Source organism: Daktulosphaira vitifoliae, unplaced genomic scaffold, assembly GCF_025091365.1.
Source record: "Daktulosphaira vitifoliae isolate Bord-2020 unplaced genomic scaffold, ASM2509136v1 Scaffold_5, whole genome shotgun sequence".
Lineage (NCBI taxonomy): Eukaryota > Metazoa > Arthropoda > Insecta > Hemiptera > Phylloxeridae > Daktulosphaira > Daktulosphaira vitifoliae.
Window position 1 is genome coordinate 31,227,389 of NW_026099576.1, and position 16,277 is coordinate 31,243,665.

The window sequence follows — 16,277 nt, forward strand, 5'->3', positions numbered from 1 at the left end:
TTCGCGACTGTATTTACCTCCACGCCAAGGTCTAAAAATGAGAACGCTTTTAATTGATACCCCGTTAAGTCATAAAAAATGATTCTAAATAGTAATTATTATCTAATAAATAAAAAAATATACGTTATTAAAAATTTTATTCTCAATATTGTCAATATTTTGAGAGTAAACAAGTGGTATATAATAAAGCAATCACCTATATATGTGTGAGTTTAATATTTAAAATGCATGTTTATAATTCTTTTATATTTTATAATTTACAATTAATATATGTTTTATTGAACTGTACAATTAAAATTTTAGTTTACAAAATTTATTTTTAATATATATACACATACATTATATAATTAACAACAAATATATACATTCACTTCCATTAATGAACACCTATCCTAAGATATTTATTATATAATATAGATTATATTTCTATTTTATTTAAATAATTTTTTGAGAATTTAAAAATAATTCTGAATTTGTTGATTAAAATATGTTCAAAGATTAAACCAATGTATTTTTACAAGCAATTTATATTTATATTAACAATCAGTTTTTACAATACCAATAAAAAAAAATACCATTAATATTTACTTTATTAAATATGGTTTTTTTGATATAAATATAATATATATGAAGCCTGGACTCTTTGATGTGATAGGAACAAACCGTGTAAATTTGAATACATACATACAAAACAGTCCTCAGGCAACAACACTCAGTGCCTACAAACTTAGAAACATAAAAATTACTTGTTATTGATGAAGCATTTAAATAGTTACATACTATAGTAAATGCTCTAAAAATTTAATTTTAGTACTCAAATGAAGAAGTAGCAATGGTTTTAAAGTATACTTAAACTATTTTTCAATATGAATTTTTAATTTATCTAGCAAATTCAGACTTATACATTTGTATATAATAATTAAACTTAAATACAGCTAAACCCGAATTAAAACATTAATTAGAAGTACTTATTTTAATGAATACTTAAAAATTACATTAAAGAATATAAAAAAAGTATGAATTAGAGTTCACTGACTGGGTTTAGGAATTTATCAATTCCATTTTCTGTTAAAAGTAATAGAAATTAAAATATAAATTTAAATCCTCCGAGCATTCTAGTTTTAATAACCATAATTTTATTAATTACAAAATATTAAGAATTTTAATAAAAAAAAAAAAGAATTATAAAAGACAATAATAATGAAAAATAAAAATATTAATTAAGTTATATCTCCTAATTAAGATTTTTGATACCAGTAAAAAAGTTTTTAAGTTACAAGTAGAGGAAATACTTTTTTTTAGTAATCAATATATTTGCTCTTTAAATTTTATCCAAAGAGTTCAGCCATTTATTGATTTCATTTTTCTAAAGTAATCAATAAATATTTAATTAATAATAAAAATGTTAAAAAGTCTAATGAAAAATAAACTTCAGAATTTGTTATTGGTAAAATTTTTAGATTGATTCTAATATATAAATGTTACAGTATAAAAAACAAACCATTATTAAGTTAGGTTATTTTTAGTTTTTTTTTTCATATTTAAAGGTAAAAATTTGGAAAACCAACTATTTTATCAAACATTAATTTAAATTTAAAACAATTTAATTGACTAAAACAGTTACTGTGTACAATTTGTTAAAGTTGTCAAATAATATTAAATAAGTTATCTTTTATTTACAAATTTTAGATAAACCTAGTTAAGATATAAATGAATTAAATGTTTAATTTTTACACTTCAGCTTCATTTAAGTATAACATAAATACAATATTTACACTTATTTTCTTTTAAATACAACATTTTTTTCAAGATTTTATCACAAAATGTTGCATTATACTGATATACCTAACGTTGTTTTGACCAATGTCTTCGATTATTATTATACCTGGGTTTCTTGAATCCACCATTGTGGCGATAATGATTGTTATTATTAAACGATCTATAATGTTTAGACCGATTCATCCAAGTTATTTTACTGCGTCCCATTTTACCATTAAACTGGTTTAATTGATTATGTAGTAACTGTAATGTATTTGTTCCATTTTCTTTTGAATAATAATTTTTATCAAATTTCTTTTTTTTTACCTGAAAAAATTATAATTGTAAAATATAATACATGTTTTTTGATAGAGCTATGAGGGGCACCTTCTAAATCTTTTATATTTTTTAGTTCAGTTTTTCACATTGGAAAATAATTTTTGAAATATTGCAAAAAATAATTGAAAGTCACTTTTGTTTGAAAAGATTTATATTTTTTCTTTTTTTTTAATTTGAAATTAGAAGAAATATCTTACTTTTAAAATAATTCATATTAATTTATTTTACATTCATTCAAAAATGTATTAATAATAATTTAGTTTTTATATTTTAGAATTAATTTAAAAGTATAATTTATGGATTCTGCAAAATATTGAAAAACATTTATCACCAAAAAAACTATTTTTAGTCTACTTAAAAACAAAATTTTCCAAACTAATCTAAGATTTAATGCAAAGGCCGAAGATCAAAATTTTATTTTAATATACTTACAACTCCTTTGTCAAAATCATCATTATATTCATCATCAAAAGAACGTTTTGTTCCATTAATTTTTTCCTGCTCAGATTCTTTATCTATATAGCTTTTATCACCATTCCAAGTTTTTACTAGGAGATAAAGAAAAATTAAAAACATTTTATTATGTATTATGTATTTTATTATAAATAATAAATATTTTATACCTTCTCCTCCAAATCCTAGATGAGTTCTATGTTTTAAAGATTCTTTAAAGCTATTCCTGTTACAACTATTGGTTGAAAATTCATTAAACTTTGGCCTATAAATTAAATTTTTTTAATGACTAAAAATCATGAAAACAGTGAACACAAAACAATTTTTATTTTTTTAAGTATTAATATATAAATATTTTACTATTTATAGTAAAAAATAAAAATATTTACCAGTTCTTTATTCCATTAGAATGTTTATAGTTAAATCCATTCAATAATTTGTTTCTAAACAGATAAATATTTATTTATTATGTTATTATTTTTATAAATATTTTTCTGAAATTTAGTTTTATGGAAATTACAAGATTAAAGGACTAATTTTTAATTGAGAACAATATCTCTTGGGTACTTTAAAATTATCCAGTTCAGCTAAATTAAAACCCGTAGATTTAAATTTTTAATAATAACTGTTTCAATTTGATTTTTAATGGGCATAGAAATAGATCAAATATTTTTACCTTAACAAATTAGTAATGTTTTCTGGGTTAATCATATTTATAGTTAAGGATAAGCAACAAATCTATCACAAAGTTTTTCATAAGGTGAATTAGTTTTTAAACCTAACCCAAAGAGAAAAGAAATTCAAGTACTTTAAAACAAATTAAAAACAATTTAATTGTTATGAATGTGTTAAAGCTTTAATAGATTGTCTTGTTGCTTGAAGTGCTTGAGGATATATCCATGTTTGCAGTTGAGTCCGAAACGTTAGAACTCAACTGCAAACATGAATATATCCTCAAGCACTTCAAGCAATTTAATTGTTTTTCTAAAAAGAGAAATAATGAATTGAGTTCATTTATTAATCAAGGTCACCATAACTTTTTAGTTTTAAAATTCCGTTTTTACAAATATTTTCCAGGAGGGAGGCAATACAAAAATAAAAAACCTTAAATAGGCCTTCTATCTAATAATGCAATTTAGTACCATGATTAATAGTGGTAGAATAAAGTAGGACCATACACTTATTCATGGTTGTTATAAATATAAGAAATTTAATGTTTCTGACTTTTCTATGATTTTTTAGTCAATCTTTAAAAAATTCTATACTTGACTTAAGAAGTGAAGACATGTGTTGCATTGTTATGTGAAGGGTGTCTGATTCATCAACCTCCCTTTATATTTATTGTTCTATGTTTACCAATTGAAATTTTGGAAATAGACCTAGTTCAACCTTAAAAACAAAACCTTTTAATCTATCCTCATTCAAGCTCAGAGTTTGAAATGTACAATGTCTCTAACATAACTGAAAATGCTTTTAACTTTTGATAAAACTATCATTTTGTTAAAACGTTTTTTTAAATTAACCATCGCCATCTTAGACTATATTTAAAGAATATTTTTTTTTAGGTTTATAAAAATTTTAGAAACAGTACTCATTGAATTACAAGCATTTTAATGCAAAGAGTGGCTATGTAACTTAAACAGAGTATAATTGAGGCATTGTGGTGCATAATTCAACAATTTTTTAAATACACCTATACATTTTATTATGTACTATGAAAAACAAATTTTCAATTTAAATAATTCATAATTTTCTAAAAGAAATAATACATTAATTTGATATTAAAAGCTAATTTTTTTTTTGTATATTAAAATGATTATTGTTGTATTTTAAAATTATAAAACTTAAAAATAAAACATGAACATAAAAAGAGACATTGCTGATTTTGCCGTGCGATGCCTCAATTATATTAGTATGAATTTCACCCACACTTACAAAATACTAATACTTACAACAATTTCATACATAGAAATATTTTTTGAAACGATCTAGGCCACTACAATTATTATGTCTTCTAGGACATTGGCCTAACTATCTAACTCTGCACTACAACGTTTAACAATACCAACAGAATTCCATGATATTCTATAGATTCCCTAATTAAAAAAAACTTCACCAATTTATTATTTTTTTAAATTTATGGCAACCCTGAATTTTAATTTTTAGTTTTAAATTTAGAATTATATTAATTTTGTCCACTTTTGGACAGAGTCCAGGAAAAAATCAAACAGTCCTGATAAATAAATGGCATTTAATTAACTTTTTATGGGAATTTAGACATATAAAAAAAAAAAATTTAACCACTCACATTACAAATGATCCTATATTGAGAAGAAGTTTTAATATGAAAAAAGAGTATGATAATCTAACTAAGTTTTAATTTTATGATATATCTAAATATCATCTGAACAAGTAACTAAATGATGAGATTTGTTCATTAATTCTAGTTTACCTAATTTTATCTTCTCCAGAATGGTTTCCATTTGATATTTTTTTATCATTTGTTTTACTAATATCAGATGGTGATTTCACCCTAAAAAAGTATAAAAATAAAAGTTTATATAGTTTAAATAAACATAAAATGAATATAAATTTTATGAAACTTTTATTATAGTTTTTTTTAAGGCTTTTTAACAAAAAAACTTACCCATTAAAGCCATTATATTCAACTTTAGGTTTAGATTTACGGCTACTTAAATCATTAAAACCATTCTCTTTATGTTTATCTTTTTTTTCATATTCTTTTCCATCAATTGAATTAATTATTTTAGTATCATTTGATTCATTATAATTTTTTGGCATAAGTACAAAACATTTTTTTACAGGTTCAGGGCCTTCTTCAATATCCAATGAATCATCATCTTTTGGTTTTAACACCAAACATTTTCTAACAGATAAGAGTCCATTATGTTCAACATTTGGAGGCAAATCCTCCTGTTTAGGTTTTAATACTAAACATTTTTTTGTTGGATTATCTTGATCAGATAACTCATCTTTGAGTTTTGAAATTAAAGGTTTTTTATCAAAGACCTTTTGATCTGTTACACATTTTAATTTTTCTGATTTTATTGTACTAGATATGTCTTCATTAGATAAACTACTTTCAACATCACTATCATCTTTATCAGAATCAATATATGGTACTAAGCTATTAAATAATGTATTATGTGTAACACCTTTAGTCAGAGGTTCTGTTACAGATTTATTATTTGAAAAAATTGTATCCTTTGCTTGAAATTTATCTTTTTGATATCCTTGTTGACACCTAAATTATTATATATTCTCATGAGAATTAAATATGTAAAACTAATTTATTTATAAATAAAAGTATACTATACTAGATTTAATTTTAATTTAATTTTTTTTTCAAAATTAATTACATTACATGGATTTTATACTTCATTGAAGTCATTAACGATAGAATTTTTTAGTTTTGTTGCATAAAAACATTTTTAAAAATGAAAACTGGACTTAAATTATAAAATTTTATACTTTTTTTTTTATTTAGAGTCAAACATTTTTTTAATTCATAAAGTATTCATCTTAGATTTTAAGAATAGATGAATAATTACTTATTATTTTAAAAAACTATATATCAAAAGATGCGATTTTTTTAATTATTAACAATTCTTATTTTTGAAAATTAATAAGTTAAATTTACCACTTACATTTTATTTTGTGTATCCCATTTATCATTGAATTGTAGTTTTTTCTCTTTAATATTAAAAGCCTTGATATTGCTTATTCCATTTACTGCTTTAGTAATACCATTACAATGGGTTTTATCTATATTAAAAAAAAATTTTTAATTAAAATTTAATAGACAAGAGTAAAATATAATTAACATGGAAAAACAATATCAATTACACAATCTTACTTAAAACAATACTATTTCATATTTGTAATGTTATATTATGTGCAATGCGTTAAAATTTAAACACAAAAGTTTTGCATTTGTAAATGCCAAATTAAGCCCTGAAAAGGTCATATAATCATAAAACTGGATATTCACATCTTTGTTAGTTGGTCACTTTGTTGGGTGATGCATATGCAACATATGTTGATTAGAGATGTTAAGATAAATAGCAATACTTTGTGGGAATCTACCTTGTAAGTCCAATCAGTGCCAAAAATTAATATTGGAATCTTACATCTAGAAGTTTTGTAATCACTGGTGTAAGTATATAAATTTGACCGCATTGCAAAAAGATAACATTCAGTTGAAATGTAAAAAAATATATATATCAGTTTTCTAAATAGTCAAAAAGGCTCTTATCACAGCTGAATTCTCTCATTTACACCACATCAGGCAATTATAAAATGTCAGCAGACTAACATTTGTTAATTACAGCTACAAAATGTGTTATCATAGTAAAATATGCAATTGCTTTAAAAAGTGATGTTGTCAATTGCATACCATGTTCGTGTGAAAGGTCCAATTAGTCCCAATCAAATCTGCATTCTTTCCTTATACGGTGTCTCAAACCTAACTGACAACACTTAAAACTTTTAATAATTTTTTATAATTATGCTGAACATTTTTTTCTAAATAATTACTACCTTCTTAGGCTACATATAAAAAATAATAAATTTTATTATTTCTAAAATGTCTATTTTATAGAATTTTTAATACAAAAAACTTTGATAAGTCGATAACAAATTTTAATACAAGTACTAATTGAGTTACAATCATTTTAATACATAGAATGAGTATATATTGACTGTGGGTGAAATTCTTACTGGTCTAATTGAGGCATTATACTGCAAAGTCAGCAATCTCTTTAATTTTAATTATCATTTATTAATGGTAAACAATGCAAATATATTGTAAAAGGAATCAAAACAGGTTATAAATAATTTTTAAAAATTTCAAAATAATAATTATATCAAAAGTTATAGGCAAATCTCTTAGACCAAACTGATTGTCACTTAGGTCTAAGAAATTTATACATTAGATATATAGATATATGTAAATTTGTAAAAAATTATCCAAATTATAAATAGAATGGATTAGACCTGGTATATTATCATTGGCAGATCTTCTAGAATTATTTTCTTGCTCTCTTTAGCAAATGAAAAATTTTTGGAAAGATAGAAATTAAGTAAGGGGCGCGTCATTTTCTGTACAATTATTTCAGACTTACTAAAGAGAGAAATAAGAAAATGGAAGGTCCATCATTATATAATAAGTTCATAAAAAAATCATAACTTTATAATAAATTTGTCAAAAATGTATCAGACAAAAAAAAAAAAATAAAAAAATAAAAACTGGATCAGATATCATCTAATCTGATAAAAGATAATGTAATTGAATATATATATACAGACGTGATTTTAAGAAAAATACAGGATCAGACCAGTAAAATAATTCCTAATAGTATAAGCCTAAAAAATTATTATTTTTATTTGAGATGAATACTAATGGATTTTAAACATATCACTAAAATAAAATGATACTTACTAGAAAAAAATAGAGGAGATTTATAATTTTGACCATTTGAGGATGTAATAGTAGAATTTTTTAATTCTAAACTAGAAATTCTTGTTGTTTCTGAAGGTTCCAACTCATAAAATATTATATAAGAGTCATGACTCGTAGAGTAATTTTTGAAATTTGCTTGACTTACCTGTAAAAATAATAATAAAGCATTAGTACTATAAAATTAATGATAATAGCTTTGGTTTAACTTACACTTGAATCATTAAAATAATAATATGATCCTGATGAAGTTAAACCTAGGGCTGTGTAATGACCACTGTTCAAGCTAGAACCATAATGAATAACCATTGATACTAAACGATATCTTAATGGACGAGCACCATTTTGATATCTTTGTTGGTGAAACTGATAATTGGATAAATCTATTCGTTCATTTATTTGTATAGCTTTACTATTTTTATTACCACTAAAACCATGCAGTCCAACACTATACCTAAAATTGTTTTATTAATAATATATAATAATATTAAAAATCAAATCAAATTAGGTCAACATTAAGTTTGTTAATTATCACTTTCATTAAAGTATATTATCTAATAATTAAAGCTAAACTGTTCAGTATTACAATACCTTTTTAATTGAACGCACAATACATTAGGTGCTTTTTCAATTGAAAACTTTTTATCAGCTGCTACTTGTCTTCGGCATCGCTCACAAACGTAAGATTCATCTAAAGGTTCTTTTTCAAAATAATTATCTAAAGCATCATTTACAGTATCAGATTGTCGAATGTCAAGTATGAGATCTTGAAAATGTTGAAATGTTGTTGAAATGTGTTTACATTTTCCACAAGTGACTATTTAATTAAAATAATACAAGAATGATTTATTTAAATGAATTTTAATTTGCAAATTTCAAGCATTGATTATCTAAAAATTTACCTTCAGTTCGAATGTAACCACCAAAAATTTGGTTGATAGGTGTGGTTTCTTTAGAATAACTATCCAATCTAAAATTAAATAGCCTCTTGTTATTAGTTTAATCAATATTTAGATTTTAATATGTAATAAATACTTACGATTTTGCTACTACTCCTAATACTGACAAATAACATCGTTCCATACTTTCAATGAGATATCGAAGAAACTCATGAGCATCCTCTTGTCGATAAGTCGACAAATGTTTGCATATTACTAAAATTGATAAAAAAAATTTTAGTTTCATAAAAACATTATTTTTGTAGCAAAGGAGAAAAATTAGTAAGAATATCAAACATTTATTAGATCCTATTAAATACTGTATTTATGTGTTTTTCTAAACAAAATTAAAAATGATAACAAATTTTTTAATTTTTAGAATTAAATATTTTTGTATTTCTCATAGTAATTAATATTACATACATGATAAACGACTTGTAATACTAGATGCTTTAAAACTGGAACCTGTATGTTTTTGAGATAGCACAAATGTATCACATACCATGCAAACTATGCAATCTTTTTGAAAACCAGCTATAAAAATAACAATGAATAAATTGAAAAAATATAATTTAAAATTATGTGCATTTCTAAAAATATTTTTATTAATAATTAATATTTTATATATAATATCTATAATTATTCAATTTAAATTATATTCATTATACAATTTAGTTATTATTGTATTGTAATTTTTTTAATTGTAACTATTTCAAATAATGCTCTTTTTACTTTATAAATTAAAATAAAACTAATAAAAATATTAATTTTATAAATATTAAACAAGAATTTCTTTGTTTAAACTACTGAAGTTAATTTTTTTTAATAAAATCAAGTTTTAAGTATGGTAATGTTCACAATAAAAATATCTTTTATGTGTAAAAGTACAATTTTTCTAAAAAAAAAAATTATATAAAACTAATTTTTAAAGCAACCATTTTATTTATCATTTATTTAAGATAATAAATAGGAGTTTATTCATAACAGATGATTTTTTTTTTTATATCCAAAAATACCAAAAGCATATTATTTCAATTTTGCATAGGTGTTTCCTATGCAAGACAACATGTAATATTAAACTAAATTAAAAATATTTAGTTTATTTATGTTTTAATAATATCTAACTTACTTTTCTGTTGACATTTTTTTTGATGTTGCTCATCACTAATTAACCAATTTGTAAATGCAGGAATGTGAAACAAAGCCTGCGATATTAACAAAAATTAAAATTAAATACACATAAAAAATCCTAATAACAATAAATATAAATAAAATCTTAACTAAATAATACTCTTTTAACTGGAATAAACTAGAAGTGAATGATGAATTAACTTAAGTTAAACATGTTAAATAAAACAAATATTATTCAATCGCATAACATTTGTTCAGCCTACATTTTATCTCTACCATCAACATTTTTAAATTTTTTTTAGCTTTGATACATAGATAAAAAGCTATTGGTTTTACTCTCAATAGTTTATTTGTGTTACTGGACATGATTACTCTACTCTTACTGGAATGATTTTGCTCAACAATACGTAAAATGATTATAAAAAGTATCTAGTTGAAGCTATTAGCGACATGATTATGAAAAATTCTCCTCAATCACAGTCTCAGAACATTCAATGTTGTTATTCATAATTTTCACTTTGTAATGAGATAACTTTTTGAAAACTGTACAAATAATAGCAAAATATTTGTTGATAATACTTTAAATATGCCTCGCCAATGTATGTTTTTTCTAAAAACCCAATTGTTAAGCAAAGAACTGTTGAGAGAAAGAGCTCTAAATTGTAACAAATTTTTTTTCTTTTCAATTTTTTATAGTGTACCAAAAAATTGATTTCTTTAAACCTACAATAATTAATTTAATATAGGTTTAAAGAAGGCTTTGTATTATTTAATTATTAAAGGTAATGTAATATTTTAAGATGAAAAAATAAAAACTATTCGAAAGCTTAATATCTAGGAGTTAACAGGTAATTATTTACAATTTTTAATAAAAAAAAAGGCCAATTTAGTTGTTTTTCTGCATAGCAACGGAAAATTTACACCATTCAAAACTAATACAATTGAAGGTTGTTTGTACAGTACACAATTTAAAAAAATATGTTGCAATGATTTCTTTTCTATAATTATTTGGCTTATTCAGGCAAAATTTTTGCCTTATAAAGGCAAAAATAGGATTGTTGAAATGATCTTAAATTTGGTATTAGTTTTTAAATAGTTTTTTTATTTGTCACACATAATATAGATAAGCATTTTATAACAATTATTTTAGTCACTCTCAAATATCAGACAATACTTATTTAAAAAACAATCCTCAACCTCATAACACTGAATTCTGATAGTACTTAAATGTTTTTAAAATAATATTTTAAATTAAAACTATTCATATTTAGTATAAAAATATTTTATTTAAATTAAGACAATCTTTGGAAGTAATGTTTTCAATACTACTCTCAAGTCTCAAGTTCTTCTCAAGTCATCATCATTTACTAATAATTGTATCATAAAGTTTTCTTATAGCATTATTATGAATAAAGATTATACATATTAGGCATTTAAAATTCAAGGGATCTAGGTGATTTCTTTTTAATTTCTAGAAAATTGTGATCAAAGTTTGTTTTCAGTGTAACATTACAGAAATAAAAAATACTAAATTTTCTGTATTATTTTTTTCATTTTTTTTTTTTTTTAACAACAAATATTTAATCAAACTATAAATAATATATGCATACAAAAACGTATATTTATGAAAACATATTGGTTTCATTTAAAATGAAATATCAAAAATTAAAAATTTTATTAAATAAATTCCCAATTAATTGTAACTCATGAATCAAAAACTTAATTTCAAATTATAACTTAAAAACTTAAAGATAAATTGAAATGACCTTTTTTTTATTGCTAAACGATACAATTTATTTTACATTTTTAGACTCTCAGTATAAGATAAATTTTATAAACTAATTTTTTACTTGTAAAGTAGAATTGATGTAGCATATTACACCTGGATTTTCCAATCCAGAACCAACTGACATTTTTTTATTTTGCCATCCAAGCTGTACACATTCAGGGGGATACAGTACAACTTTTGGTTTAGGTAAACGAGATACTTTATTATTCTCGCCATTTATTTGTTCTGATTTTTTAATATCTTTTTTATTGCAACCATTTTGTAATAACATTATGCAACTATTTTTCATTTGAGATAGCATAGATGGTTTATGATCCAACATTTCAAATTCAATTGTTTTATCTAAAATTCTACTTGATGCAATGTATAAGTAACAAGAACGATCATCAGTCACTGTTGAATGATGAGTCCGTCCATTAACTTGATTAGAAAGAGACTGAAATAAAGCTGAACCAATTTGTTTGCTTGCAGCCGGCATCATTCCAATGCATTATTTAAATTCATCAAAAACTAAAAAATATAAAATTTAGTTTTTCAAGTACATTAATTGAGAATATATTTATAAAGATAACAAAAACAATAAAATTTATTCTAATAATTATTTGTGAAGTTTACACGTGAATATTTGAGTAGTCTCATGGTGAAACACAGATTTATATCTGTAAATATATTTTCACTAAAGTGAATAACAACATTCATGCTTTATTAAGTAAAATAGTTAAGTTTTTCTATATACTTTGAACAAATATGAAAATAAAAAAAAACACTAATCAAATAATTATAATATTACTAACACATATCACTAATCAATGAAGTTCATAATAAAAAATATAATTATTCTTTTATATTATTGAAAGTTTTTTTTATAAAATTATAAAAATATAGTTATTTATTCCAGATTTTATCGATATATTGCAGAAATTTAAAAAGAAACACAACAGATTAAAATTTAATTGATATAATAGTTTCAAACTTAAAAAGTATAAAATTTATTTTATAATATTAACTGTAAAAAAAAAAACAAAATTTTAATGTTTATATGTGCGAAAAAATTATCACATGGTTAAACTACAAGGTTAGCTGTTTCACCCGCGCTACAAAATAAAAATATAGTAGACTTCTTGTATACATTCCCGTAGGATTCCCGGCAAACGAAGCTCTTGCAAATACGGAATATCCATATACCAGAATGAAAAACGCATATATTATTTTAATACCACTCTCTTTACAAGGAATATCCCGGGTCGTTGCCAAATACATAACTATTATATCCGTAATTGACTTACAAAGAATCGCGGCAAGATAGTTCCATTGATGATTTTAATACACATATATAAATAATAAACAATAACAAATAAAGTAATAGAAACACGAACTGATAAATAATGTTTAAAAATGAAAAAATTTAATTAATTTGGTAGTCACAGGAATGTCTTAGTTACACTTTATATTAGTTATTTTAATAATATGTTTCGGCCGTGTGTATAGTAAATAACCTGTAAACTTAACCAGTAACCAGAGGAGCCGCCTGTGTGCGTACTACTCATACTAGCGATCGCATACGGCCAATAGTCAAAGCGCTCATCACTATCCCATGGAAGAAAAATATATTAAACATTTAATTAATTTTTATTATTCATTTGTTGTTATTCTATAAAAAATTTTTTTATCAAAAACTATACAAATCGCAAAAGTTTTTATTTCATAAAAGACTTAGTTTTATGGGACTCGGAAAAGTAATAACTGATACAAATAAAAATAAAGGTCATTATCGTTATGTTCCATGATCTGACGTCAGACCGGTGTTTGATTGAGAACGAGGACAATTCCTGATTACAATGCGGAAGGGAGATCATTTCATACACCTGTGATTCCCATGACGGAACATTTGGTGATCAAAATAATTTTTCAAAATAATCAAAATCAAATTCTTGTAAATCGTACTACATATAACAGTATCGATTATTTTTACTGATTGCGATTGCAGTACTGTTTCACGGTTATATAAACGGTCTATATACCTACACTGGTACAAAAGTTAAATACGTCCAATTTTAAAAAACTTCTGGGGATACATAAAACGAATTTGTTTTACATTAAAAATCTGAATTTTTAATTAATTGAAATTAATAAAAAAATGTTGATAATAAATTATTGGATATGACTATTATTTGCATCTATCCATCAATCAAGCTTTTACATCCAGTAAAATAATTTTAAAATATTTATTTTAAAAAATGATGATCGTATCTGATTTTTGTACCAGTGTTTTCAATTGTTTGTCATTGTATCTTCTTAATTGTGGGTCATCTATTTGTTTTTAATTATTACTATGTTCTGTGATTTTGCAAGCCAAAGTCTAGGGTTCATGAAGTCAAATAAATAAACGATGTTTTTTGATATTAATACTATTGATTTGGTGCAATGCCGGCACAAGGTCAGGGAGAGCATGGCACGTGTCGTGGTCCCGCCGCATATAACAGTATAGTAGTTAGGGTTTTGTTTTTTAAGGAGATATACCTAAGATAAGTTTTTATTATCCCCCCCAAACTGTAACAAATATTATCTTCACCATATAAATATTTTACTGGGGAAATCTATCCTATTTCAACCCCAACCCTCCTGGTACATAATCAATACTGTAGCCGAACTCTTAGTCAAATTATGATAAAAATTCCGATTACCGACTTAGGAGCTAAATTTGTTTTCGTAATCTTTATTTATTACTCATTTTAAGAAAACTAAAAACACCCCTTGAATGAGCGTATCCATGATTAATATGTTTCAAATTAATTTGAACTTAATGCTTTTTGGGATAAAACATTTTATGTACCTATAAACGGTAAATATATTCCTAGGTTTACTTAAAATAATATGAGAATAAGTAGAATAAAATTGAAATAACTAAAAATTGATCGATATTCCCCAAAAATGTTTTCAGAGCCTTTTAAATCTAGGAAGAAGGTCAAGATAGTAAACTTTCTGAAAGAGGCGTCCCAGTCTCCATATAAGTGAAAGCTTCCACTTACAAGTTGATACCCTTTTTATTTTTTTCGTAATTAAAAAAAAAGATAAATTACTTTATGAGTATAACAAGTAAAATTTTAACATTTAATATTGAGCGAATACTTATATTAAATATTTCTATTCATAATTCCATAAATTATCATAATGCACTAAATAGCTTTAATGAGTGTTATATTAAAACCTAAATGTGTACTATCATAGTTTATTTTAACAAATTCTTTTGAGTTTATCAATATCAATTTAGGCAAATATAATAGGACCAGTACTGACACGAGGTTTTACCAAGAGGGAAGAGGGGTTGATGTAAGATAGTTTTCCCTAGTAAAAATGATTACACAGTAAAAACATATTTTTTGAAGAAAGTAATAAAAAAATTTTATCTTTATTATAAAAAACAAAATCCTAACTGTGTCACTGTAATGTGTAGGGCCCGGGGCAATTGCCCTCACCTTGTGCCGGCACTGTCTAGGATTTATATTGTTATGCGGGCCAGCTGCTGGGAGGTGTAAAAAATAATAAAAAAACACGGATGTATAAGTTACTGGTGAAAAATTGTATATTTTTATAGCACTTAACTTAAAAATAAAATTGAATAATGTATAAATACAAAAATTACACGTACTAGAAAAATACGGACTGAGAAATAAAACAGAATGAACATGTAGGATACTATAAGTGTTTACAGGGACATGACTAAACCACGACTGCTTATATGGGACCTAACAATAAGAGCCTATGTTAATGACATTCCTATTTTCTGACTGTAGTCGAACGACCATATTCTGTATTCTCTATATACTTATATACAGAGTGATTTTTTTATCATAATCCACTCAATTACTTACAGAGTAATAATAATTTATATTAATTATTTTTTCTACGTAATAGTTGAATAAGGGTGGTGATTTGTCTTAGTGAATTTTTGTCTCACTCTTTTTTTTTATCTTTACACTGTTAACTTTTTACTTTCAGCTGTCTGTTATTTGTACAAGGAGTGCAGTATTTTCAGGTCTTGTTATTCCACTCCTACTTCTTGCAGCGTATGAAACAATATATTCCAGTTAACATCATCAAACGCCTTTCTTAGACTTAGGAATGCCATATATGTGACTTTGTTCCTTTCGATTTGTTTTCCTATGAGCACTTGAAGTCCAAAAATTGGTTCTCTTGTACCTTTTTGCTTCCTGACTCATATTGATCATTTTTTAAAAAGAATTCTATTTTCTTCTCCATACGTCTATTAACAATTTTTTTGGAATTTTTGATGCATGCGTGAGTAAGCTCAGTATTCTAAATTGGTCACACGTATTTACTTTTTGGTTTTTTTGAGATAATCACAATTATGCTATTGCAATAGTTATCT

The 16,277-nt window shown here is 24.1% G+C and overlaps 1 protein-coding gene across 2 annotated transcripts; it reads right to left on the minus strand.

The window, feature by feature from the left end:
• Positions 1-507: 507 nt before the first annotated feature.
• LOC126908593 (ubiquitin carboxyl-terminal hydrolase 36) lies at positions 508-13,429 on the minus strand. Of its 2 annotated transcripts, XM_050690807.1 has the most exons (17): positions 13,174-13,429; positions 11,949-12,397; positions 10,097-10,172; positions 9,391-9,501; positions 9,069-9,183; positions 8,932-8,999; positions 8,621-8,846; positions 8,243-8,483; positions 8,012-8,177; positions 6,219-6,336; positions 5,198-5,815; positions 5,003-5,083; positions 2,940-2,993; positions 2,721-2,815; positions 2,530-2,645; positions 1,886-2,085; positions 508-726 (listed from the first exon to the last, which is right to left on the minus strand). In XM_050690807.1, exons 2-17 carry the CDS (start codon positions 12,366-12,368, stop codon positions 720-722), a joined length of 2,712 nt encoding a protein of 903 aa, XP_050546764.1. In that variant the 5' UTR covers positions 12,369-12,397; positions 13,174-13,429; the 3' UTR covers positions 508-719. The 2 variants fall into 2 exon arrangements, with proteins under 2 accessions (XP_050546764.1, XP_050546763.1); XM_050690806.1 differs by having other exon boundaries at positions 508-2,085.
• Between the last annotated feature and the right edge of the window lie 2,848 nt (positions 13,430-16,277).